The 27,282-nt window shown below is 37.2% G+C and overlaps 1 protein-coding gene across 1 annotated transcript in view; it reads left to right on the forward strand.

Annotated features, from left to right (window-relative positions):
* The window catches only part of LOC107567289 (piezo-type mechanosensitive ion channel component 2), a 156,073-nt gene that overhangs the window by 62,941 nt on the left and 65,850 nt on the right, over positions 1-27,282 (forward strand). Inside the window, 10 exon segments of the mRNA XM_071582345.1 lie at positions 3,552-3,715; positions 3,821-3,997; positions 5,646-5,792; positions 7,404-7,604; positions 9,746-9,950; positions 18,817-18,918; positions 19,009-19,174; positions 22,548-22,791; positions 23,331-23,427; positions 24,150-24,309. Coding sequence (XP_071438446.1) covers positions 3,552-3,715; positions 3,821-3,997; positions 5,646-5,792; positions 7,404-7,604; positions 9,746-9,950; positions 18,817-18,918; positions 19,009-19,174; positions 22,548-22,791; positions 23,331-23,427; positions 24,150-24,309 — 1,663 coding nt within the window.

Below are 27,282 nucleotides of genomic sequence, written 5' to 3' on the forward strand. Positions count from 1 at the left end.
AAAGGATGAGAAGTTTCCATTTTCATAGTGATCATCTATGGTCTTTACGCCCTTATCAAACGCAATTCGGGAACTCCTCAACCATATTAGATGGTGAAACACAGTGATTTTTAAAAATAGGAGAACGGGTAGACGAGTCCATACTACTCATTTTGAACTAATGTTGGCAGGTAATGGTAGCTGAGAGCAGATAACAGAGTGCAAAGAGAGGCTCGCTGAGGATTGTTCCAGGTAGGCCCAACAAGGGAGTTCAGAATTCAAATTATTCCTCCAATATAACTTTTTTGGATATTGCAAGCCCAATAATAGTACAAGAAATGTGGGAGTGCAAGGCCTCCTTTATTTTTATTTAATTAGGCTTATACGTCTAGCCAGGGAAAGAGGGAGGTTAGCCCAGCTCACTTTAATGAAAGTAAAGCTTATACCCTGAAATGTTACTGGACTGGTTTAGAATATTCTAAATAATAGCAACAGAAGACTCTGGATCAGAAATAAAAAGAAGTAGATTGTCTGCATATAAGGATAATTTATACCTCCCTGCCTATCCGATTGATACCTTTAAAATTTACATCCTCACAAAGCCAAATAGCAAAGGGCCTAATGGCAATGGCAAAAAGCAAAGGCGACAGAGGGCATCCCTGCCTAGTGCCCCTCTGAAGCAAAAATAGAGGTGAAACCACACCATTAGTTACCACAAACGCCTGTGAAGATATGTACATTAATTTGGAAATAAAGCCATCATCAAAACCAAAGCATTCCATTACACAAAAGATGTATCCCCATTCGATTCAAAAGTTAAATGGGTCTGTAACTGCTACACGAGAGGCGATCTTTGTCTTTCTTGGTAGTCAAAGTGATTGATGCTAACGACAGGGTGCAAGGTAGGGAACCCTTAGAGTAAGCCTCATTAAACATGTTCTATAGTGCGGGTGCCATAGATGCAGAAAACTTTTGATAAAATTCAGTGGTAAACCCGTCATGGCCTGGTGACTTGCTATTTTGCAAAAGTTTGATAGCTTCCACCACTTAAGAAATTGGACCACCAAGAGTCTTAGCAATAGCACTATCAATATTAGGAAAGGTGATCCTATCCAAGGGCCATTCTTCGCAGTCAGTGCAAATAGGAAGCTTTGAAGTGTAAATATATGAATAAAACTGTAAGAAAATGCTATTAATTTTGTATGGATCATTAAAAAAAATCTCTCCCTGTGGTGACCTTATTGCAGGAATCAACTTTAATGCTGCTGACGCTCTGGCTTGATGGGCCAATGATTTACCTGCCCAATTTTGGCCAATGGCGGCCATGTTTTTTGAGATACGCGAATGTCCTCATAGTCACTTGTGCCCCTTTGGACCATGACACTGCATACCAATTTTCAAGCCGATCGGACCAACGGTTGTGCAGTTATCATAATTTTTATGTTTTTTCCGTCTTGTAGCGCTACCAAGTGGCAGAGGTGCGCGTTTTTTTTTCATTTGTTCAAAGATTGAGCTTGTACACATGTGTACCGAGTTTGGTGAAGATATCTCATTCCGTTCAAGAGTTATAGCTAAAATAACATTTGGCTAACGTTAGCATAGACGTTTCTTTGCACGCTGTTGCGCACTAAAATCAAAATCTTTTTTTTGATAATTATTGATATTCAGTGTCCAGAGAATATTTCTGCAGTGGATTGGTTCCAATTGGGTGAAAAACCTAGGACTAGTTCGCAAAAGTAGGTTTCGGATATAACTAAATTTTGTGGAAAAACGGAGCGTCGTAGAGCAAAAGAGTTCGCTATATACTTTTGTTTGCACTGACCGAAGGATGGCAACGATGTATAGTTTTTGAGTCTACGACAAACGGTGTACGATCTACGGCCAAAAATGTCTGAAATTTTAGTTTTTTGCACTGTAGCGCCCCCTATTGGCCGATTGAGCAGTGACTTTGATAGGTTCTCCCCAAATTGAGCTCTATCATTTGGCCAATTTTCAAGTCTCTAAGCCTTACGGTTTGGTCTGCACGATCAGTTTTAGGGGAGAAGAATAATAATTTAAAAATCCTAACGATTTCAATAGGGTTTCAGCACTGCGTGCTTGAACCCCTAATAAGATTACCAAAGTAAGTTAATAAAACATACATTGAGTCCATAATGCAGAAATCTCTGAGCATCTCTTGACAGTCGCAAACCTCATGATCTCATCAGATCTTACAGAGTTGTTCTAAACACAAGGAGAGTGTACAGGTCATGTCCACAGCAGTCAGAACCAAATCAAGTCTTTTGAGCAATTTGTGTTTGAACGAAGAGATCCCTGTAGATTCTGACTAACCATTGACGCTGCGAAACGCATAATCAGCAGAAGAAAGAATGAAGCAATCTCCGCATTGTATCTTGACGAATTTCCTCTCAGAGGTATGCAATAATATAAGGAGGATGTTTTCTCTTGTCTTTGATATACCACTATCCGCTATTTAATTTGAAAAACATTAATTATACGTATCTAGCTAAGTTTCCCCTAACAGTAAATGGGAACATTGCAAATACTGGAAGCAAGCATGCACACACTCGCGCTGCCGAAGCTCACCAATGCCATCTTGTGCACCTAACCAATTGATAAATGGGATGATAAAATGTCTAGATCATTTATTATATACATGACCAATGATTAATTGGTATTCCAACCTAAATTCAAGGTCATAAGAGTATATAACAGTGTAATTAAAAGTACTTTGCGCATCAAAAAGACAGAACGTGCAGGAAACCTTCATCCACACAATTACATACCGTCACTGGGTCAATTGGGTGGCAATTACACACTATTACTCGCTGGGCATTGATAGGGATATGTCCTTAACATCCATACTAAATTCTATGCCCTTGGATAAAATTAAAGTTCATAAAGTATGACAAGTCCATTCAAACAAATTATATTTTGTGAAACAAACTTAAATAATTGAAGTTAACCTTAGGTAAACTCAATTAGGTAAACCCTAATAACATTATATTTACAAAGTAAATTACTTTTGTAATTACTCAATGATCTACTAGTGTCAGGGTTATGCTCTATTTTGGAGTTTCTGTGTTCTGTCCTGTTTTGCCTGAGTTAATCTCCTTGGTTTCTAATTAGTCCCACACCAGTTTCTGTTCTCCTTGATTACTTTCCATGTGTATTTAAGCCCTGAGTTTCCTTAGTTCCTTTGTCTGCTCTTGTCTGTGTTTATGTAGTTGTGCATCTGTGACATCTCAAGAGATCTTGTGTGTTATTTTGCTTACTAAAGACTGTTTCCGTTCACTCCATTGTCATGTGCTTTAATACAGCCACCATTCCATGACAACTAGCCAACAATAACATGAATAAGCATGCTAAATATAACTTTTTTAAACTAAATATGATGTATGGAATGAGCAAATTTGAAGTGATCTGTCACAGAACTGACAAAGCATAGCTAATGCTAATTTAATAAAGCACCATACATCACAATCATCATGTAGACACCCACAAGTTTGACTTCTTTATGCTGTAGCTTATTCAATATCTTGATATAATTAGAATATGTGCATGTATTGCAGTGCCCGCAGTGAAGCAGTGGCTGGTGGTGATGGACAGGGTGCATCAGTTGACCCTGCGAGCTGTTCTGGGGTTATGGAGAGTTCAGGAGCTGTGCTGGAGAATACTGGAGCTCCACAGCTTCAAACTAGTCTCTACAGGCATCATCTGGGTATGCGTGCAGGAGGTGAGACATAAAACAGTGTACAGCCTACACATACAGTACCAATACCCTCAACTAGAACCTATACAATGTTGTAGGTTTACACACTCTTATATGCATATATTTCAGGTATCGCTTATGAACTTGTTGTTTTTGGTGCTGTGGACATTTGCTCTGCCGTATTCAAGACTGCGGCCTTTGGCTTTCAATGTGTCTTCTGTTTGGGCCTGTGTGATTGTTGTGTGTAAAATGATGTACCAGCTCAAAATTATCAAACCATCTGAGTATTCTTCAAACTGCACTGCTGTAAGTATTATTTATGTGACTGCTGCCTTAGAAACATAATTTTGGTTGCACTTTATTTTACAGTGCACTTACATGTTCATATAGGCCCGGTTTCACAGACAGGGCTTAGACTAAGCCAGGATTAGACCATTGTTCAATTAGGAAATGGAAGTAATTTTTATTAACATGCCTTAGAAAAAACATTACTGGTGAGCATCTTGAGACAAAACAAAGGCACTGATATATTTTAAGATCAGTCTGTGCAAGTTTCTTTAAGTTAAAACAGCTCAGACTTACACTTTAGTCTGGGACTAGGCTTAAGCATTGACTGTGAAACTGGGGGATAATGTACTAACTTAAGAAAGTACTGGTAATATGGCATAAATACATAGTTAAGGTTAGGTTTAGGGGTAGGTTCAGGGTTAGTACCTAGTTATTACCCAGTTATTGTAATTACTTTAATTAATACGTAGTATGTACATGGGGAACAGGACTGTAAAATAAATAATGCCATAATTTTATATACACATTGCATATTTTTTATATATACATTAAAAGGAAAACATTTGTTTTGGTTTGGTTTTTAGATAATAGGTGAATAAATGTACATTGGGATCAAAAGGATTTGGGCAAGTGTAATGGGAGAATAAAAACAAATTAATAATGATGAAAGAATAATGATGATTAAATCTCAAACCTGGCAGAGGTGAGAAAGGTTTACAAAAGAAACATGAATAGGGTTTGCCGTGGCATAAATTAGATCAGGCGTGTCAAATTCAGTTCCCAGAGGGCCATAGCCTGGCAGAGTTTAGCTTCAACCTTAACTAAATGCACCTGAACCAGCTTATCAAGTCCTTCAGGCTTATTAGAAAACTACAGGTATGAGTGTTGGAGCAGGGTTGGAACTGAACTCTGTAGGACTGTGGCCCTCTAGGAGCTGAGCTGACAATAAAGTGAATGTAACAGTTTATATTTTTTTTTAACAAAGTCCTCCCTAAAAAATCACATGGCATGATCTTACCTCTCAGATCCGTCTAGAGTTCTCACACAGACCTCATTAGTCCACATCAGAGACCTCATTAGATTACCTCAGATCCCATTAGAACTCAAGGAACCATATCAAATGAACAATATCAAACCTTAGTAGGTATCCACGTGTTGTTGGCATGTTCTAGTATGTTGGTGGCATGCTTTTAGGTGTTTCTGGCTAGTTGTTTGACATTAGGTAGATAGAGATGCACATTATTTACAATTTTTTTATGTTGCCAAAAGGTGAATGAACAAAGTCCTCCCTAAAAAATCACATGGCATGATCTTACCTCTTAGATCCGTCTAGAGTTCTCACACAGACCTCATTAGTCCACATCAGAGACCTCATTAGATTACCTCAGATCCCATTAGAACTCAAGGAACCATATCAAATGAACAATATCAAACCTTAGTAGGTATCCACGTGTTGTTGGCATGTTCTAGTATGTTGGTGGCATGCTTTTAGGTGTTTCTGGCTAGTTGTTTGACATTAGGTAGATAGAGATGCACATTATTTACAATTTTTTTATGTTGCCAAAAGGTGAATGGTTAAACAATATATGATACATAAAAATATTTTATTCTTTTAAATGTCCAAATTGATGTCTCCAAGTTCTTTAATTCTCCAACTTTTCCAAAGGGCCTGTCATCATCTAATGAGAGTTGGATCGGTGATAACAAAGCAGAGCTGTTGAGGAATTCAGTTCTGTATTTGGCACCAGTAGATCCAGCAATGTGGGTTGGCGGACTGAGGAAGTGTGAGGATTCCATCCTACCCTGTCTCTGGGTATTCTGCTAAGTATTTTTATTGGCTGTAATGTGATATTAGCTCACTTAGGTACTGAGGACTCAAACCATTTAAAGCTCTGTAAGTAATTAGCTGAATTTTTTAAATGTATACAAAACTTAATAGGCAGTTATATTAATATGTAATTATGATCACATTTCTTTGTTTTGTTAAGGACTCTAACACAATGATTCCCAACCACGTTCATGCATTTCTGGAGTACCCAAAACACTGCACATTTTGCATGTCTCCTTAAATCAAACACACCCTATTCCACTCATCAGCACATTTATAGGGACTCTAAGACTTGAAATTGGTGTCAAAGGAATCATGAAAAATGTGCAGTGTTGGGGGGCCTCTGTGAATGTGGTTGGGAACCACTGCTCTACCTTGCTAGCAGTTCCAAACCTGCTACAGAACACTTGCCTGTAATTTTCATGTAAAGTCTGGAATAGACTATACAACCTTTGCCCAGATTATTGCACTGATTTACAATCTTTTTGTTTTAAGCTTAGACTATTATTCCATCCAGTTGGAGGACATCAAACATGTTTGATATTTTAAGCCGATTTTAGAAGGCTTATGTTGTTTTTATTTGTCATGTGTCTCCTAGCAACAAGGCATTTGTTTCTGCGTGAGTTTGTTGTGATCAAAACAGCTTGAAGGTCTGGTAGTGTATAATTCTCCTGGTAGTGTATAATATGATGGACAGTCTTTCTACTGTGATCATTTACAAAGTCAGCAAGTGTATGATGCCTAGTGTTTGTCATGTACAGTAGTGCAGATGTTTTCAAACCTGTCCCCAGCACTGCACATTTTGTATGTCTCCCTTATAAGACACACCCAATTCAGGTCTTGCAGTCTACTAACAAGCTGATGAATGGAATCAGGTGTGTTAGATGAGGGAGATATACAAAATGTTCAGGGCTGGGGGTCCTCTAGGGCCCCGTCCACACGGAGACGCGTTTAGCTGTATACGCATACATTTTGTATCGTATAGGCGTTTCATCCACACAGATCCAGCGTTTTGGGAGAGTGAAACCTTTATTTTTTGAAACCGGGTCCCAGAGTGGATAAATCTGAAAAAGCTCGCCCTTGCGTTTTTGTGTGGACAGCGAATCCGTATATTTTCTGAAACGATCAGTCCACGTCTCGCCCCTAGTCACGTAACAGCAACAAAAACATGAACAAACACTGAACAATTATCTTTTTACTAACTAACATTAACACAGATTAATAAATGTATTGTTCGATGTCCGTTTGTATAACGCGCGCAAGGTTTATGCGCATAGTCCAAGTTTTCTTCTCCGTTTTTAGTGTATCTCTGTGGCAGAATTACAGCGCCACATACTGGTCTGGCATGTATACTACATCGTTTTGTGGTTTCGTGTGGACGCAAATATTTCTTGAGACGAGGGGGAAAAAAAGATTGGATAGGGAAAGCTCTGGCTTCGTGTGGACGTAGCCTAGGACATGTTTGAAAATCCCTGGTGTAGTGTATTCCAGCCTTAACCCTGCACACTTCAATTAGCTGGTTCAGATGTGTTTGATTGGGGTATCTATCTATCTGTTTATTTGTTTGTTTGTTTATTGGTGATTCCATGTGGGTAGAATCACCTGTTCATTTTAGGCCTCCTTGTGTTTGATGTGACTGTCCATCGGCACCAGCTCCATCACCGTCTACAAAATGGCCTTAAAGCAACACCCAGCAGCACCATATTTCAGGGTGTGACACACCAGCATCTAGACCACGGCATTATGGCCTCACTCAAATATTTTGCTAACTACTTCTTCTACAAGTTTGGTCTGGAGGTGAGCGAAGTTGGTATATTTTTTATTTATTTATTTATTTTTACCAGGAAATGAAGCTCATGAAATGTAAAAATTATTTTACAAGAGGTTCCTGGCAAAGACAGGCAGCATACTTAGTTAAACATGAAAACATTTAAAAGTAAAACATATACATTAATTCACATATACAGAAAATTTACACATTTCAATCAAAACAATTATAATAGGGTAAATCCTAACCAAATTATTTAAAATATACTTACATTCATTAGAGAAACCAACTCTTTTAAGCATAATTTATCTTATCACTGGTTACAATCAAATGAAATAGCATAACTAAATGCCCTTTTACCTATTTGTACAGACTTTCTGGATATTTAAAAGATAATAATCTTGTGAAACGAAGAATTCTTTACACATTTTTGAGTGATATAGTGCTAAATAAGAGAGAAGCAAACCCAGAATAATTTTAGGCCCCACTTTATATTAAGAGGCCTTAACTACTATGTACTTACATCAAAAATTAAGTACAATGTACTTATTGTGTTCATATTGTATTGCAAAACACTTTTGCTGCTATTGAGGTGGGATATGGGTAAGGTTAGGGACAGGCTCGATGATATGGGTAGGTTTAAGGGTGGGTTAAGGTGTAAGGGATGGGTCAACTGTGTGATTATAAATGTAATTACAGAAATTAATTACAGATGTAATTACATGCAGGTATTTTTAAAATATAAGTACAATGTAAAAACATGTATGTACACAATAAGTGCATTGTACCAAATTATTAATTTAAATGTAAGTACATAGTTGTTAAGGCCACTTAATATAAAGTGGGTCCTAATTTTATATATAAATATGTGCCAGTGCTTGAGTCTGTGATGATAATGTGGGCCATTCAGCCCGAGAATACAGCAGACAATGATGGGAAAGGGCTTTTGAATTAGCAATAAACCTTAAAGGTGCAATAGGTGATTGTCTTCAGAAACATTTTTTATTATGCTGGTTGAAAGTCTCTTCACATCCCGATAGCAAGCATTAAGTTAAGTGGTCTAAATGTATTTGTCTGTATTTATATATTCTGTGGAAGGCGTAGGATCATGAAATGTTCGTCCAATCAAAATGCTCGGTCCGAGCATTTTAATATGCTTTCCTACATGCCTGTCAACGTATGTATTTGCATACCTCTGCGCACCTGGTTCGTGCAGACAGGATACGTTATCAGCGCGTTCACGCACGCTGTGCAGACAAGAGCGAGAATGGCAGACAAACATCAACAACCCGATCTTCCTTCCTTGTATTGTAGTACTTTTATAGTTTTCTCACCGGTGAATGACACATGACCAGCTCGTTAGAAGTGAGCTACGTGCATGAACTGTGGTCCGATCGATATGATCCCTAGACAGTGTTCATTGCTCCCTACTCCCTGAGCAGGGGAAATCCATTGAAGTTTACTTCACTTCGGAACATGGGCTGGAATTGGGAACCGCTGATGTAGCCTATTGTAGTAATGTTGTCTCTAGTATTCTGGTCTGTGAGCATAAATGCGTTCAGGGGGGCGTGGCTTTGGACGGCGATTGCAGGGAGGGTGGGACGTTCGCTTTCAGTGCGATCAGGCTAAAGTTAGCATTTTCCAAGATCTCCTACTGCACCTTTAATGTTCCATGATAAACAGATTCCGAAATCTGTAAACAATGCTTAGGCGCCTGAATATAGATAATATCATAATAATCCAACTCTAACAAGAAAGTAACAGCTACCGATCCCCTTCTTGCTTCTAAAGAAAGATAGGACTTCATTCTAAAAAAACAAAAAAAAAATTTAAATCTTGAAAATCTGTATATGCCATTACATTAACATCTATGCATTTTTTTAACATGTAGTTGAAACCATCATTACTTTAGTTTCTGTTCACAATTGTTAAATTAAAATAAAAATGGCAAAAACATAAAATTATGAGAACTATTAAAACAGTGCTGTGTTACTCTATACTCTATGAAGCGTTACCACAATTTCTTTTGCATTGTTTAAAGCAAAATAATGATTCAATATTTATTGTTTGAGCTTTTGCTGAGAATGCAAATCAGATGGTGATACGTTTTCAAACTAGCATCAGCTTTTAAATGAATGTGCTACATTTTCCACTCTCTTTTCTGTATCAGGTGTGTTTTGTGGTAGCAGTAAATGTCATTGGCCAGCGGATGGATGTCTGTGCACTTGTGCACTCTTTTGCTCTAATGGCTGTTCTGGCACAACGTCGTAGAAAGGCCATAGGAGAAGTGTGGCTAAAATACTGCTGCTTCATTGCAAGTTTCATGGTGCTGCAATACCTGCTGTGCATTGGCCTACCACCAGCACTCTGCATTGGTCAGTAACTCAACATTTACTGCTGCAAAGTTCTAGTAATCACTGCTAATGTAAAGTGCATTTTCTGTTTATTGTTTTGACTTGTAAGAAATGGACACATTTAATTATAGGTCTATAGTGCATACTGAAGCATTTAATAAGTAGAGAGTTAATTTACACACAAACAAACTTACAATGTGGCAGTGTAAACAGTTTTATTACAAAATAACCCAGCAGGCTGACTTTCGATTTAACAGTCTGATGATGACACAGGTTAGCTGTCATTGTTCAGATACCCATGGCATTTGTTTAATTTCTAACACCTTAGATTCTGTTAGCTCTCTTAAATTCTCTTTACTTTTCATGTTGTCTGTAGGTTTTCTTGGGTTTCTATTCATTATACTGTATATGCTCGTTGGTGGTTACTTTACTGCTTACTATTCACCAAACAAATCCAATCTGGTTTAGGCTAGATGAGGTTCAGTGGGCTCACAATGCTCGATATAAATATTCTCTGTCAACTCAGGGTTTGATCTAGAGTTTGTGATTAACTAGAGTGTGTGCACCTGAAAGTGTGACATGTGCAGCAAACTATGGGAAGCCGTTCAGGAAATAATACATTTGTATTATTACGTGAATATGGATTGGTTCACTGGTTGAAAGTATGGTTTAATGGCAAATGCATTGGTTTATAATACATTGGAATAACCAGACATATACTGGTTTAGATACATTGGTTTGATCAAGCACACATGGGTTTGCTGCTTAATACACTGGTTTGTTCAAGTCAACACTGGTTTCCTCAACTATATATTAGTTTAGGTGCACTGGTTGGCTCAAGCATATATTGGTCTCATCAAGTATACATTGCTCTGTTCAATTATAGATTGGTTTGATTAACTATATATTTGTTTGTTCACATATATATTGGTTTAGATACATCGGTTGACTCGAGTAGATTTTGGTTTAGATACATCAGTTGGCTCAACTATGTATTGGTTTGTTCAACTAAACAGTATATTAGTTTAGATTTGAGATGCACCAATACTGAATTTCTCCACCGATATGGATAGCAATTATTCAGGATGATATCTGCCGATACCGATGTCGATACCGATAGTTCGATTTTCTTAAGGAAAAAACTCTCCTAACTAATGCTGTAAACTATACTGGGAACCCTCTCACTTGGTGCATTACTGTTATATTTAAGGCTAAAATTAATAACAGAGCTATTATATACAACTGCTATTTATTTTCAGATATAATAATTACACTCAAATAAAAACGGAATTGTCTGCATACAACTCAGTTGCACATAATGTTTTCATAAACAATTGTCATCATGCCAGATTTATTCAAACATATATAATTAAATGTAAATTAAATGAGCTCCCCTTTAGTTTTTTTTGTAGCTAACTAATGAACTGTGAACATTGGATAACCTTGCTGAGATAAATGCAATGCTAAGCGGCATTGTTCGTAAGCTGTTTTATTGCCATCTTTGCAATTTTTGAGTGATTACATTCGGTAAGTTGTACTGTATCTTTCAACATACCTTTTGATGTTCATTCATGTTTATTTTGCGCTATAACTTGTATTACAGTGGAAGAGACTTATTATTGTATTACAGTGGATCCATCGGTGCATCTCTAGTTTAGATATATTGGTTATCTCATGTATATATTGGTTTGTTCCAACTATATATTAGTTTAGATACATTGGTTATCTCAGGTATATATTGGTTTGTTCAACTATATATTGGTTAGGTGTATCGTTGGCTCAAGTATACTGTATATTGTTTTGTTCAACTATATACTGGGTTAGATACATCAGTTCCCCTTTTAGGGAACTCGTGCTGCATCCTCTATCGGACACTGTGGGGACTGCCACCAGCAGGACAGGTATCTGAAGCACATGTGAAACAACTCCAATCCTATTGGCCCACGTAGCTTGTGAAGTCACAGACGGGCACCCGGTAGTATAAGAGGGCACCTGCAGAACACATCACCAACTTATGTTGTCTTCAGGAGCCGTCTGTTTGTTCAGTGTGTGTGAAGCATTATCCTGGTGAGTCGAGCAGTGCTTTAGGGAATGTGTGGCACCATGTTTGGATTCTAACACTTAAGGGCATATTCTGACTTTTGCGTTATTGTCTCGGTCCCACCGTTGCCGAGGCACGGTTTATCTCACCTCAGCACTGCCCTCTTTTCAGGGATTTAATGCAGGTAGAGATGGGTGAAATACCACTAAATATTCATTTGGATCAACTTAACAAAAATACTCAGAAATGGGTCAAATAAAAACACAAACTTACCCTGGGTAAAAAACAAAACTGACTTCGTGCAACAGGCTTATGGCATGACACTCCTTACTATCCCAATTCTCAATATTTACAAAATGCTGGGTTGGCTTTACGAAGGTGGCTGCCTCTGGCTCTGCTGTTTGATGACAATGGGCTGGGGTTTTTGTCACCCTGTGCTCACCTGGCATTTTAGATATAGTTTGTAGCATGTAATCCACTGCTGCATCATCCCAAAGCACCTCCATGTGCCTTCCAAGCAGTTCGGCACCCTGTGAGCTGGCTTTGGTATGCTGCAAACTCCTGGCTACCAACTCACATGGTTTGAATACTGATTCATTACAGGGGAGGCCATAGTAAGTTTTTCTTTCAATCTTTCATTACTTGCTTGCTTGAGCAGACCTCCGATCTTGGCTATAGTGTCTGCTCTCACACTTCTGGCATCCTTAAGCTGCTCCAGTGTTTTGATCATTTCTTTTTAGGCACTACACACATATTTGATAGCTATTGTTCATGTGCACCATCTTGTTGGAAATATGGCCAGTAAGGTAACTATCTCATTGCAGCCAAACATGGGCTCGTAGAGGTCCTTCTGTTTTGCTGATTCATGGTTTTTAACAGTCACGCCATGAACAAAGTAAATTCAATCTGCAATGAGACTCACACACAGCCCCCTGAAGAACTAGGTCAAGTGAATAGTTGCCACAGTGGACGAAAATGGGAATCTGGGCTTTTTTTTTAGCCACTCCTAAACCCCCCAAACCCGTCCTGATGACATGTTAGAAGCTCCTTCAAAACTATATCGAAGGAGATAATCAATTAGGATTTTCAGCCTGAGAAGTACATCTTTGAAGCACCTAAACAGGGTCTCACTGCTGCTGTTTGGGGGCACTGTAAAATCCAAGGAATTCAGAGTGAATCTCCAGTTTCTCGTCCACATACTGCAGCGTCCATGACCTCTATTGTACTGTGGTCCGTGACACCATTAGCTGTGACTCCAAAGTGCAGACTAATTGTGTTACAGGATCCAGTCTCAAGTTGAATAATGAGATGAGTACTTAGAATCCCGTGATGAGTACTGTTGAATTTTATAGAACAGGCTGTAGCACCCTTACTTCACGCAGTACCGCCCACTTAAAATTTCTTTTATGTCTGAATATTTTAAGTTGGGAAATTCTATCTAACTTCTGCATCTTTATTGTACTCAATATATCTTAACCTTGGAATTTTGTGGCTGCTGTCTGATATCTACTGCTTCTGATTCACCGTAACGGAGGATTGGCGTTTGCAATTTGGCTTCATCGCTGTCTAATTGACCTGTCCTAACATTATGAGAGTGCGTCATGTGGCTCATCAAGCTGCTGTTGTGGATTATTCTCTCCTGTGCTCTGATCAACACTGCTCCACATCTGATGTATTCGTCAGCAGACCTCTACCAATTTAGCCATGCAGTCAAACCTCCACTGTTTTTGTTCAATCAACAGGATCTGTTACGCCGACCGAAATACATTCATCTTGGATCCCATCGGAAAATGTCAGAATCTGTACTGCTAAACCTGGACAAATTCTGTCTTTTTGGTTGATTAACTCAAGAATGTCAAAAAATGTTGGGAGGCCTGTTGATTATGAAAGGCTGACTCCATTGTCATGGTCAGACTTTTTATCTTCTGCACTCAGTTTTTCTCTTTTTAATGTTTGGTCAACAACAAGTTCTCTTATGCATGAACATAGTCAGGGTTTCTGCGGGCCCTTAAAAAGTCTTAAATTTAGTTCATTTAAGGCCATAAAAATTCTTAAATGGCACAAGAAAGTCTTAATTATGATTTCAAGAGGTGTTAAATTTGGGGACGGAAAGATAAATTCCGATATCGCTTAAAGTGATGATTAAACTTTAAAAGGCTATGATTTATGAAATAAACATAAGCGCTGCACATTTCAAAGTCAGGTGTTGCACTGTTTTGTGTACTGCCATTACCGGGGAAAACCTCTGTATTTCTGTGTTACAAAGCGCCACCTGCTGGCAGAGAACGAATTTGCATTTTCAGTAAGCCAGTTGTGCTGCTGTTTTTGTTCAGACCAATGGGAAAATCAATCCATGTTTTTAGCTGCAGACACGAAGTGTTGTAAATGTGAACTGGTGGATCGACAAGAAAATTATACATAAGGCAGTAAAATATTTAATGTTATTTAATGTTGAATTATATTATGTTATTTAATTAATGTAATAATTGATTGATAATAATTGTTAAAATTCATATAATAATTGATACTTGAATGTTCCAGTTTCTTAAAAATGGTTTAAAGGCTGAAATGTCAAGTTTATTATTTTATAAAACTTTGTTTTTGTGAAAACCTGTATCTGAACTGTAAATCATAATTTTTGCAGTCATTTTACAATTTAATAAGTTACCATAGACATTGCCCTACCCTGCTCATATGGTATTCATTTTATTTGTGCAGGTCTTAAATTTGAGCCTAAAAATCCTGCAGAAACCCTGTTATTGTGGACCAAAATATTGATTTTATGTGTGTTACTGAGACTTGGCAAAAGCCTAACGACTTCTTTCATTTAAATCAAACAACACCGCCTGGATATGCCTATCCATGTAAACCTCGCTGCTCTGGTAACGGGGTTGGCCTTGCACTTATTTATCGTGACAGTTATAAAGTCTGTCCGATGGCTGTTTCGGAACCATCTTCTTTTGAAATCCTGGCAGTACAACTTAAAGGTGCAACTCCAACCATTGTTGCTATGATTTACAGACCACCGAAGTCATCTGCTTTGCCTACTTTTCTTACTGAATTTTGAAATATTATGTTAATGGGAGATTTTAATATTCACTACTAGCACTAAATATAATGATTTTAAATCAGTCTTGGATAGTGCTGATCTTGTGCAGTTTTTCAAATTTCCAACACATAATAAAGGTCATATTTTAGATCTAGTATGTTTTTCTGGTGTTATCCCTTTTAATTTTTCTTCTACCGAATTATCTACGAACACAAGCCGGTATGTTTTTAAATTACTGTTCCTTTAACAAAAGTTAAACCACAATGTTCTGTTCTATTTCTAAATATAAAACATATTGACCTTAATGTTTTGGATGGAATGATTGACCATTCCGTAAACCAATGTTGTTTTATTTCTTCCAAATCTGACTTGGTACATTTTTATAATTTTTTTCTCAAATAATAATAATTAATAATAAGTAATGGCTCCTGTGAAAACTCGTACTGTATCATTTGTTTAATCTTCCCCTTGGTATACTTCTGAGCTCCATCACCAAAAGGCTGGAGAGACTATGCAAAAGAACTTGAAGTACACAAACAGTTGTATTCTGAGCATCTGATCTCGTACAAGGCTGCACTTAAAAGTGCAAAATCATATTTTAATGCAAATGCCATAGACAATGAACAGAATTACTCAAAGACTTGTTTAGCACGGTTAACAAACTGTTGAACCCTTCTGATATTGATTCACTTTCTCCCAATCAATGTGAATCCTTTTCTAATTTTCTTAGGTCTAAGATTGACAGTATACCTCAAGAATTACTTAAAGGGTTAGTTCACCAAAAAATTTAAATTAGGCTGTGTTTTACTCACCCCCAAGGCATCCTAGGTGTATATGACTTTCTTCTTTCAGACGAATCCAGTCGGAGTTATATAAAAAATTGTCCTGGCTATTCCAAGCTCTATCATTGCAGTCAGCGGGTGTTGCAGTGCTTCAGTCCAAAAGAAGTGAAATAAAAAGCGCCCATCCGTAAAAAAAAGTGTCTCACACAGCTCTGGTGGGGGGGTGAACAAAGTCCTCCTGTAGCGAATCCATGCATTTTTGTAAGAAAAATAACCATATTTAAAACGTAATAATCCCTTTAATCTAACTTGAATCACTGCAACACCCACTGACTGCAATAATAGAGCTTGGAAAAGCCAGGACAATTTTTAATATACAGTAACTCCGACTGGATTTGTCTGAAAGAAGAAAGTCATATACAATAATTTTTCATTTTGGGTAAACTAACCCTTTAAATCTGTTTCAATGTCTAATGATCATCCAGATGGATACAATAAAGTATTTTGGTAAACAAGTGTTCTTTCTAAATTTGAGTTGCCTTCAGTTGATAATATTACTAAGTTGATTATAAGGTCTAAGTTTTCTACTTGTTCACTTTATCCCTTACCCTCACCCCTTGTCCAAATACCCACACTTGTGCTCTTGGCCAATTGAGAGCGCGTGCGCGCGACAGGAAGTAAGTGCGCAAGACTGTCCCAGGTCTTAAAAATGGCAGAGCGCAGTGCCCTTAATGCACACTAAATCCACCGGAGCTCCGGAGCGCTATTTGAGGCTTAGTGTATCCCATCATGCATCATGTTCTGGAAATAAATCGTGAGACTTTTTGCCGAGATCTCGCGAGAGGTCACGGAAACCTTTCCAATGCAAGTTAAATATTAATATAATAATTAGATATTACATATAATTTGGTAGAAAAACGTCTAGGTTACTTGTGTAACCCTCGTTCCCTGAAGGAGGGAACGGAGACGTTATAGTTAAGTACTGCATTCATTAAATTTCTCCCAATATTACAGCCATAATGAGTTCCACATTATCTACTGCTACTGTTCATTCACAATTACAATTGGCTTCTATCTCTCCAATTCTTACAAATTCTAGTGCGGATCCTAATGATTTAAATAACAATCGACCCAATTTCTAATCTTCCTTTTATTTAAAAAAATACTTGAAAGAACAAACAGTTTCACCTGTTTCACAGTTTCCTCAATGGGGAAAGCAACTCAACTTGAAGCACATTTGCAAAGTAATGATCTCTATGAGCAATTTCAGTCGGGTTTCATATCCAAACATAGCACAGAAACCACTCTCGTTAAAGTTACAAATGATCTTCTAGCAGCTGATTCTGGTTTCCTGTCTATTCTTATTTTTCTAGATATTAGTGCTGCCTTTGATACTATTAGTCATTCAGTTTTATTTGAACGATTGGCTTGTAATGTGCTTCTTTGGTTTTCATATTATTTAAGTGATAGGAAGCCGATTGTTCAGATTAAGAATGCTCAATCAGAGCCTGTTACAGTTACTCAAGGTGTTCCATGGGGGTCCGTGTTGGGTCCGCTTTTATTTATTATTTACATGCTACCCCTTGGTCACATTTTTCATACGTATGGCATTAAAATTTTTACACTGATGATACACTATTGTATATATCCACAAAATCTAATGCTTTCCATCCTCCTTCTGAACTCACTAAATGTTTGCAGGAAGTTAACATATAGATGACTAATAACTTTTATAACTTTATAAATATAAACTTTTAAAGCTAAATACCAACAAAACTAAGGCCCTTCTTGTTGGGTCTAGATCTGTTTTATACAAAACTCTTTCACCCTGCTTATCGATAACTCCCCAGTTAATACTTCCACCCACGTAAAAAGTCTTGGTGTTATATTTGATGGTTTGCTTTCTTTTGGTTCCCATATTAATAATATTTCACGTACTACATTTTTTCATTTATGTAACATTGCCCGACTCCGTCCATCACTTTCTCAGCATAGCAATGAAGCTCTTATTCATGATTTGGTTACATCATGGATTGATTATTGTAATTCTATTTATTTTGTCTTCCTGAAAAACAACTTCATATATTACAGTTAATTCAGAACGCAGCTGCTAGGACCTACTAAAGTACCTCTAATCACATAACTCCCATTCTTTTCCAACTATATTGGCTTCCTGTTCGTTTCCACACACAATATAAAATTTTGCTGCTTACCTATAAAGCTCTTCATAATCTGGCTCCTTTTTATCTTTCAAATCTTCTTCAATTGTACATTCCATCACATTCTTTGAGATCATCTTCTGCAGACTTATTGAGAATTCCAAAGTTCCTTTGGTGGTAGGGCTTTTAGGTATGCAGCGCCATATTATGGGATTCTTTGCCACTGCACATTTGTCAGCTGGATTCTATTTCCCTCTTTAAAGCTCAGGTTAAAACTTAAGAATAGCTTTTAGTGATTTGATTTGTATGTCTCTGTGTTTTGTTTAGCTTGTATTTTATTGCCTTCCTTTTATGATGTATGGTGTCCTTGAGTGTCTTGAAAGGTGCCTACAAATTAAAGGTATTATATTTATTTCTCCAAAAGCTCAAGCATACCTATATGCATATGGAAAGGTGCATCAATCAAATTCATAAGGGGAAAAAATGTCAATCATAAATCAGCTCCATGGCAGATTCCAAGTCATAGGATGTTCCAGTTCAACCCATTGCAAGGGTTCTCGTCTAAGTTTTTTGTAATGACTACTCCATTAAAAATTTCAACTGAGCGATTTCAGACACAGCATTTGTGTTCCAATGTTCCCACTGTTTGTCAGTCCTGATCCATTGCTGCAAACTTGTGTGTCAGTTCAGATAAAAGAGCCTTTATTAATTAGCTGACAAGTCAAATCAAATGCTTACCTAACACAGTGAGTACTATAGGAATAGGGCCTGGAACATTCTGGAATCAAAAAGAAATGTTAATAAATCACAATATAAGAATATCATGTCTTAATGAACCTATTTCACTCTCTGCTAGATTATACCTGGAGGAAGTCATCTGCGGCTTTGAGCTCTAATCTGATAAAGTGGCTGTATCTACCAGACTACGCCATGAGACCCAATTCCAGCTTCATTCTCTGTGACCTATTCCATCACACCACATTTAATCAGCATATCTACCAAGAAAAATGTGTGTATCACTCTCATTTTCTAATTTCTTTTCAATCAGATGACTGCCTGCTGTTGTTGGTAGCATCTCTGCAGTGGCAGGTCTTTGAGGATGAAAATCAGGCTTGTGTGAGACTCCTGGCAGGAGAGAATGTGGAGATCAGCCGAAATCTAGATCCACAAACCCTCAACCAGTACACTCCTGTCAGCAACTTTCTTCATTGCCGGTGTGTTAGTTTTTCATGTGTTACATTTCCAGCAAAACACACATACACATACACATACTTGCGTATATATACACACTCAGCCAGCATTTTTTGTTTAAATTTGCCATCCAGTGACAGCATTTTTTTCCCCATTTGAACAAAACTTTCATGGTCCCCAGAATAATTTGTTATGAATATCTGAACAAATTATTAAAATATTAAATTAAGTAACAGAGCCTCTGATTTTGAACATTTTATTCTAGCTTTATGCATCTTTTTTTTTTATCAACCCTTGAATATCTGTAGGTTTCATTAAAAAAGCAACATTTTGAACAAAAGGCAAGGGAAAAAATTGTCTATGTCTGGATCAGATTTAGAATGATGATTACAACTAATAAACTATAGATTGAGCAGATTGAGTCCATCAACACACCAAAGCTTGCAGAGTCATATACCTCTTTGTAGGATCGACGTGAATGTTTGTTGATCGTGTTAGCTTACATGCCCGTACTTCTGCTTCTTCTTCGCTTGTTTTTGGATCCGGAGATTCTGTACTATTTCAGAATATAGCATAATAGCATAATAGTGAAAACATGGATGGCTGGAAAATTCCATCAATGGCAGGGAAGAGTCATGTCTTAAATGATGTAAAATTAAATGGAGAACCAAAATGTTCTTGATATTTACACTACAATAAAAGCATGCTGCAAATTTCATAACTCAAAACTAACTCCCCAGTTTAAAGGGGTCATATGATGCGATTTCAATTTTTCCTTTCTCTTTGGAGTGTTACAAGCTCTTGGTGCATAAAGAAGATCTGTAAAGTTGCAAACACTAAAGTCTCAAAACCAAAAAGATATTCTTTATAAAAGTTAAGAGTTAACCACACTTACCTAAAACGGCTCGTTCTAACACGCCCCCACATGTCTACCTCACTATGTGGGAAGATTTGCATAATGCCTCCCAAATGTTCACGCAAAGAAAGAAGGCGTAACTTTTATTCTCGCTGTAGTATTGTTGACGCTGCAGCCATGTCTTGAAGATGCTGTGTGCTTCGTTGTGAAAGAGAAAAAAACATTGTCTTATATTCGGGTCAATACGATATATATATATATATATACTATACCAATCAAAAGTTTTTGAACAGTAAGATGTTTTATGTTTTTTAAAGAATTATCTTCTGCTCACCAAGCCTGCATTTATTTGATCCAAAATACAGCAAAAGCAGTAATATAGTGAAATATTTTTACTATTTAAAATAACTGTTTTCTATTTGAATACATTTTAAAATGTAATTTATTCCTGCGATTTCAAAGCTGAATTTTTAGCATCATTACTCCAGTCACATGATCCTTCAGAAATCATTCAAATATTCTGATTTGCTGCTCAAAAAATATTTATTATTATTATTATTATTATGTTGAAAACAGCCGAGTAGAAACTTTTTCAGGTTTCTTTGATTAATAGAAAGCTCAGAAGAACAGCATTTATCTGAAATATAATTTTTTTTGTCTTTATCGTCACTTTTTATCAATTTAAAGCATCCTTGCTAAATAAAAGTATTAATTTCTAACATTTCCCAAAAAAATTAAAAATAAAATAAAAATACTGACTCCAAGCTTTTGAATGTTATATGTATGAAGCTTTTTATTTCATATGAATGCTGATCTTTGGATCTTTTATTGGATCTTTTCTTACTGTTCAAAATGTTTTGACTGGTAGTGTATGTATGTAGCCTATGTATCACACTCATATCACATCTTGTTTCGGATAAGAATAAAACGTCAGGTCCGACAATATCGTGTCTTTTTTAAAATTTAAATCTAGCTTTATTCTCTAGCTTTATTCGCATTGGCCCATGGAAACCTCTATGAACACACTTGACTTGACTTGGCTAAAAAATCGCGTGGGACGAAAAAACACTCTGTCGGCCCCTTAAGTGCGTCGCCCTACCGGGAAAATGCCCGGTATGCCCGATTACCAATCCAGCCCTGGATGCAGTATATTAACGCCACGGGTCATCAGTAAGGTGACCATCATCACTTCATTTCCAGCGATATCGTTGACATGATTGCAAAGATATTATTTAAACTGAACTGAGCTGGATGTTGACATCACTGAATTCAATGATGAACTGTCTTTAACTGAAAAATGAGTGTTTACTATTGTCATTTTGCATTATTGACACTATTTTCCTAATTAATGCTGTTCAGTTGCTTTGTCACAATCTGCACAAGCAACAACGACTTATCCAAGTGACTGCTGCAGAACACACGCGAGAAAGAGACGAGGCAGCGCAGATCGCGCGTCTCATAAGTGAGCAGGAATTTACCGAACGTGGCACTTGCAGGAGTTAACACTGTATTCAAGACCCGCAACCTCACACCAAATTTCAGGCCGTGTAGATAGGCAAGCATATATACAAATCATTTAGCAAGCAGAAATCCGAAATTTACCTTAACATATTAAGTTAGAGGAAGATGCGACAGAATTGATGCTTGAAGAATGCGCTTCCAGCAGCCATGATAAACAGTTGGCGGTTAAAATTGTATATGCACAATTTGATATGACGAAAGTCACGAGACCTATTATTATCTCACTATCCAATCACGTTCATGGATAAAAATAAAAACCAATACATCACTTAAAATGTACTCAAGTAAAAGTAAAAGTACACAATTTTTAAACTACTCAAAAAAAGTACAGTTACTGATAAAAACTACTTAATTACTGTAACGTGAGTATTTGTAATTCGTTACTTCACACCTGTTCATGGATAAAAATAAAAACCAATACTTAACCAATCACTTAAAATGTACTCAAGTAAAAGTAAAAGTACACAATTTTACTCAAAAAAGTACAATTACTGATAAAAAACTACTTAATTACTGTAACGTGAGTATTTGTAATTCGTTACTTCACACCCCTGGATCTAACACACATGGACGTCAACTCCCATTTCCATTTCATCGGGCCTTTCAGTGTCAAATCCTGCTTCATGTGTCTGACTCGATCAGTGTGTGTTTGTGACCGGAGTGTGTTTGATCCTCAGATGCCTCTGCATGTATTAGAGTCACTGTAGGAGCGTTTCTAGACTAATCGCAGATATGGTAGATGCAGCTCAAGGCTCCTCTGCTCGTGGATCTAATACAGTTTGTTGTGACGGCATCTCGTTTATGGTTCTCATGCTGTCGTCCAACAGATTCAGTTGTGTTGGAGGAAGGTGGACGGAGCAAAGCGACTGTATCAGCAACTGAGTCCAAAGAGCTGGAGGAGACTGAACCCATCTACATGATTTTCTATTCATGTAATTGTTATAATATATAGAAACTTACTGTACTTTTTACAGTTGTTGTTGTGTTGTGATATATTATGCTTTTGTGTGTGCTTTCAGATCATATCTGGACATGGTGAAGCTGTTTGTGTTCAGTTACTTTTTCTGGCTGGTGTTATGTCTCATCTTTATCACTGGAACTATAAGAATTAATATCTTTTGTCTGGGTTATCTGGTGGCCTGTTTCTATTTCATGCTGTTTGGAAGCACATTACTGCTGCAGCCAGTGCAATATGTGCTCAGACTGTGGGACTGTCTCATAGCTTACACCTGTGTGGTCATCAGCTTCAAGAACATGCTCTCGGTAAGCACATCATTGAGTGTTCTGTCACACCCTATAGTATGTTACTGTGACTAAGGGATGCCAAAAATAACACAAAGGACCGTACACAAAAAATAAGTGCATTAGCCAAGAAGCAATTGTGCCATCTAAAAGTGCATATTACTCATCACACATCAGGAGATGAAACAGGTTTTGACTCTCTTCTCCATCATTTGATAATCTTTGACTGGATTAATGCTGCCATGGTAAATTGAGAATGTAGACAAATATATTCTAAATACAATTTGGTTTAATAAAGCAGTGGTAATCGTACCAAGCAAATAGCACTGAGTTTTGTGAACAAAGCACAAAAAGGCAGTTCATGTCTCTTGTATCACTCTGCACTCCCTTCTCACCCAAATTAAAATTGTGTGTCCATTTAATTATTTAATAAGTAGTCAAATATTAAGATAATTTACAGTCACCCTTATGGTTATGACCAGCTTACTATACATTACACCCCTTTTTTAAATACAGCGTTTATAAGTATAATTACTTACTCTGTTTGTGTGTGTGGTCAGCTTGGCTCTTGTGTTTATCTGGAGAGTCTACAGAAGAATGGCTGTTGGCTCATTCAAGCTTTTAGCATGTTCTGCACCATCAATGGCTACAATTTACGTAAGTAACACTTTATTGAATAGGATTCCTCATTTTGAATTACATCATTAGTACACGACTAAAAAATATCATATTTAATCTACATTTTCTAATCTTTGTAAAGATTTACATTTACATACACTGCAAAGATTTGGGAGTGACAACTGCATTTATTAATGTACACCTGAGGTGTAACAGCCATTCAACTTCCTTTGTGGCCACATTTCCACCTCAGGTGTACATACATTTTCAATAATTCAATGATTTATCATCAGTAATCATTAGTCATCATTAGTTACTGGAGTCCTGCTATTGTCTGGCAATGGGTTGTGAACTGACAGTTGACCAGAAGTCTTATGTTTAGATCTTTGCACAGATGTTATCATAAAAGTGACTATATGTGCAAAAGCATGAGTATGCGCAGTAAATAAGCAAATAAATAAATAGCATATACACACTTTACAAACTTAAAAATTTGAGAAATGTAATCAGGTCCTGCTGACCTAAAAATCTGGGTATCATCAGCATAAACATGACCGCTAACTTCATGTACATATTTCTTGAAGAAAATAATATATGAAAACAAGGAAAATTGCAGTGGAATGAATTGTATTATGAAAAGTGCTATAACAAGTTGTATCGTGTAATGTAATTTTGTATGTACATAAGTTTGACTTTGCATTACATAGGTTGATTGACAGGCCTCAATCAAATTTGTGTTTGTCATATGTGGTTTTGTGTAGCCAAGCCTGACAATCAGTGTGAATTGCCAGAGGGTGAAGCTGGTATCGTCTGGGATGCAATCTGTTTCACTGTCCTGTTGGCTCAGAGGAGAGTCTTCCTCAGCTACTACTTCCTCTATGTTGTTTCTGACCTTCAGACTTCTAAGGTCCTTGCTTCAAGGTGAGAAAGGTATCTATGGTGTTTGCTAAAGTGAGACCAGAACAGGGTTAAAAGCGAATTCTGTAATGTAAGGTATTCATATAATCTTCAGTCTCATATGTACGCTTATTCTACTCACTCATTCACATCTATATCTTTTTAAGATGTCTATTCTGCTGCGTATTTATCTAATATATTATTTTCCTGTGGACACTAAGAAGCTGGTTGAAATTTTCAACAAAAACGTGCATTAATTCAGAGAATGTTACATAAACCACATCCACTGCCAATTATAGACTTATATAATAGACAGTTATATTATATATAGACAAATATAGAACTGTGATAACATGTTCTCTTTCAAACATTTGTTCGGTATCTCACTATGGGAATGCCTCAGGCACGACCAATCGCGGAAGCACCAATGACACCATATCTGCCAGTCAAGGAAGACCGATCACTGCAGCAATCTGGGAGCCACATCTCTCTGTATATAATTGTCACTCTCTTCCCGGTGAAAGATTTTTGGAAGCTATCCTCAGTAGATTTTTAGGTATTATTGGTCAACAGTTTACAGACAAAGCCGCAAGGTAACCTCCCAAACGCAATATATTCTTTATGTTTGCTGAGTGACCTTGTGGCTTAGAGTTTGATAACTAACGTGTTAAGGCGTGTTTTCTGTATATTTTCCCCAAGTTTTTAGGTGCTCATCACGAGCACCTAAAAGAGCCAGAGAGCCCAATAGGAAAAGACCGTCCTCCACATCTTTGCACTTGAATTTCTGCAAAGGATTTTCACAGTCCTTGCATCTGCTGTCTGGGTAACATGCTCAGGCAGCACTATCCAACCCCGAGAGCTCCCCCCACTGAATGACTTTCTCGACTAAAACCTGAGAAAGGTGACTTCGAGTGGTAGTCACAAGAAAGATGGACATGCCTTGCTGCTCAAACCTGGGTGGAACCAAAGAAATGTCCTCATGCCTCAAACTGATGGGGTGATATGACGGATAGTGTGTCGCTCACTCTTCCTCCAGATTCAATGATACTTAAGGGGGAAAGATGACAATGACAAAGTTCTGCTGACTATACTCAAGGACAAGGATGATGATAATGCAGATGGTATTTTTCCCCTAAATCAGTCCCATCCGATGAGAGCACAGGAGGAGAACTCACCCTCCCCTGTACAAGTTGACATGGCTCTGCTGAAAGTTGTCAATCGATTGGCAGGAAGAGGGGCTGATAGAGATCTTTATGACCCACCAGTGAAACAGTTTATCCTAGCCTGTGTGGAGGTTTTGGGATAAACTGGCTTTTTGAAACTGGATGTTCAGGAAATAGAGAATTTAGGGATGTGGATCCTCCCCCTGTGAAACCTAACTACACCAAGGCTGTAGGATAGCTATCTCTTCAATGTGAGCCTCGCTGCAGGTAAAACAGAATGCTTCGCCGCCTCTGTTTTTCAAAAGATTTGCAAGTTTTCTGCATTGGCCATTCATACTTTGAACACAGTGGGCCTCATTTATGAATCCAACGTACGACAGGAAATTGTGCGTACGATCATTTCTACACAAAACCTGGAAATTATCAATATGGACGTGAGCGGTGGCTATGCTCAAATCTCAAGTCATGTCTCAGCTCGTGTACGCACGTTTTTGAGTTGCATGCAGAATAGTAAATCTGGCAGAGAATTGTATAATAACAGCATTTTGTCCATTTAGATTATTTTGCTGACTGACATCATTATTATTCATTATATTATTATTAATCATTATTCACCAGTCAATCATTAACCAGTAAGATTAGAATGTAATTTTTTCAGGTCTTTAGCTTTGTATGTGCAAATAGCAGCATTAACAACAAACCATGAGGATTCAGACATCGTTGCATCACACACCTGCATCGCTTCTTTGAACGGAGAAAAACAGAATTAAGTAGGCCTAGTAAAAGGAATAAAATAAATAGGACTACACAAAATATATTTCTCTTAAATAATTAACAGATTAACAAATGAAAAAAACCTGTGCGACAAGTATAGCCTCTATCAATGCATTTTATTTGTTTTCTTTGTATCTTTATTTTATTAAATCCAACTGATTGATTTCAGCCATTCATCATCAAACTAAAATGCAGTCAACCAAATATAAAAGCTACACTGCTCAATTTAAAAGTTCCGCTGTAAAATCAGAGTGCAGTGCCCAAACAAACATTTTTTGCACATGTGAAGGATTGCTTTACGCGGATAATAAATAATAGTTAATAATGAGTAATAGTTTAGCAACCAAATGTTACATGGCAAAATTGCAAACATTTGGATTCTTGTCTAATGAGAGAGGTTCATGAGCCCAGTGCCGTTTCATTTTTGATTTAAGTAAAATGTGCTGTTTCATTTCCGACTGAAATAAATTCATTTTAGCTTGATGTTTGTAGTATGCTGTTTATAATGAATGCCGCTATAGCCTAATTTAATTGTATTTTTATTTTAAAGTTTTATATATAATTTTATAGCTACATATTTTTCATTCTTGTTCTGTTGTGAGTACAGTTAAATTTAAAGGATTTACTGTGGAGTAAAGGGAACTAAATAGGCTATATAGTGTTTATGATGTTTGTAGAAGTTTTGTTATATTAACTGGTATTTAGTACATATAAATTAATGTTATTGTTTGCAATTACAATGTTAAAAGGTGTTTTTGGGGTAAGATCAATTTCACAAGATTACTTCCTCTTCTTGACTGGATTACGTTTCTCAATGTGAAGGCCAGTAGTTTGTTTTAACATCCAAGCCAGCCGAATTTCAGGCCCTCAAAGGAATGAGGACAGTCAGATTATCAGCTTTTTTTTTTCAAATGCTAGAAATGTGGCTTTCAAATGACATATTGCTATCAAATAACACACTCAGGACAAAGGCATGGCAAGTCATCAAGAGTTAGGCAGTATTCTTCGTTATTACGTGTGGAGTTTAGCTGTCATTAGCTCCCAACAGAGTAGGTGTTCT

Source organism: Sinocyclocheilus grahami, unplaced genomic scaffold (genome assembly GCF_001515645.1).
Source record: "Sinocyclocheilus grahami isolate Dianchi unplaced genomic scaffold, SAMN03320097.WGS_v1.1 scaffold1142.1, whole genome shotgun sequence".
Taxonomy (NCBI): domain Eukaryota; kingdom Metazoa; phylum Chordata; class Actinopteri; order Cypriniformes; family Cyprinidae; genus Sinocyclocheilus; species Sinocyclocheilus grahami.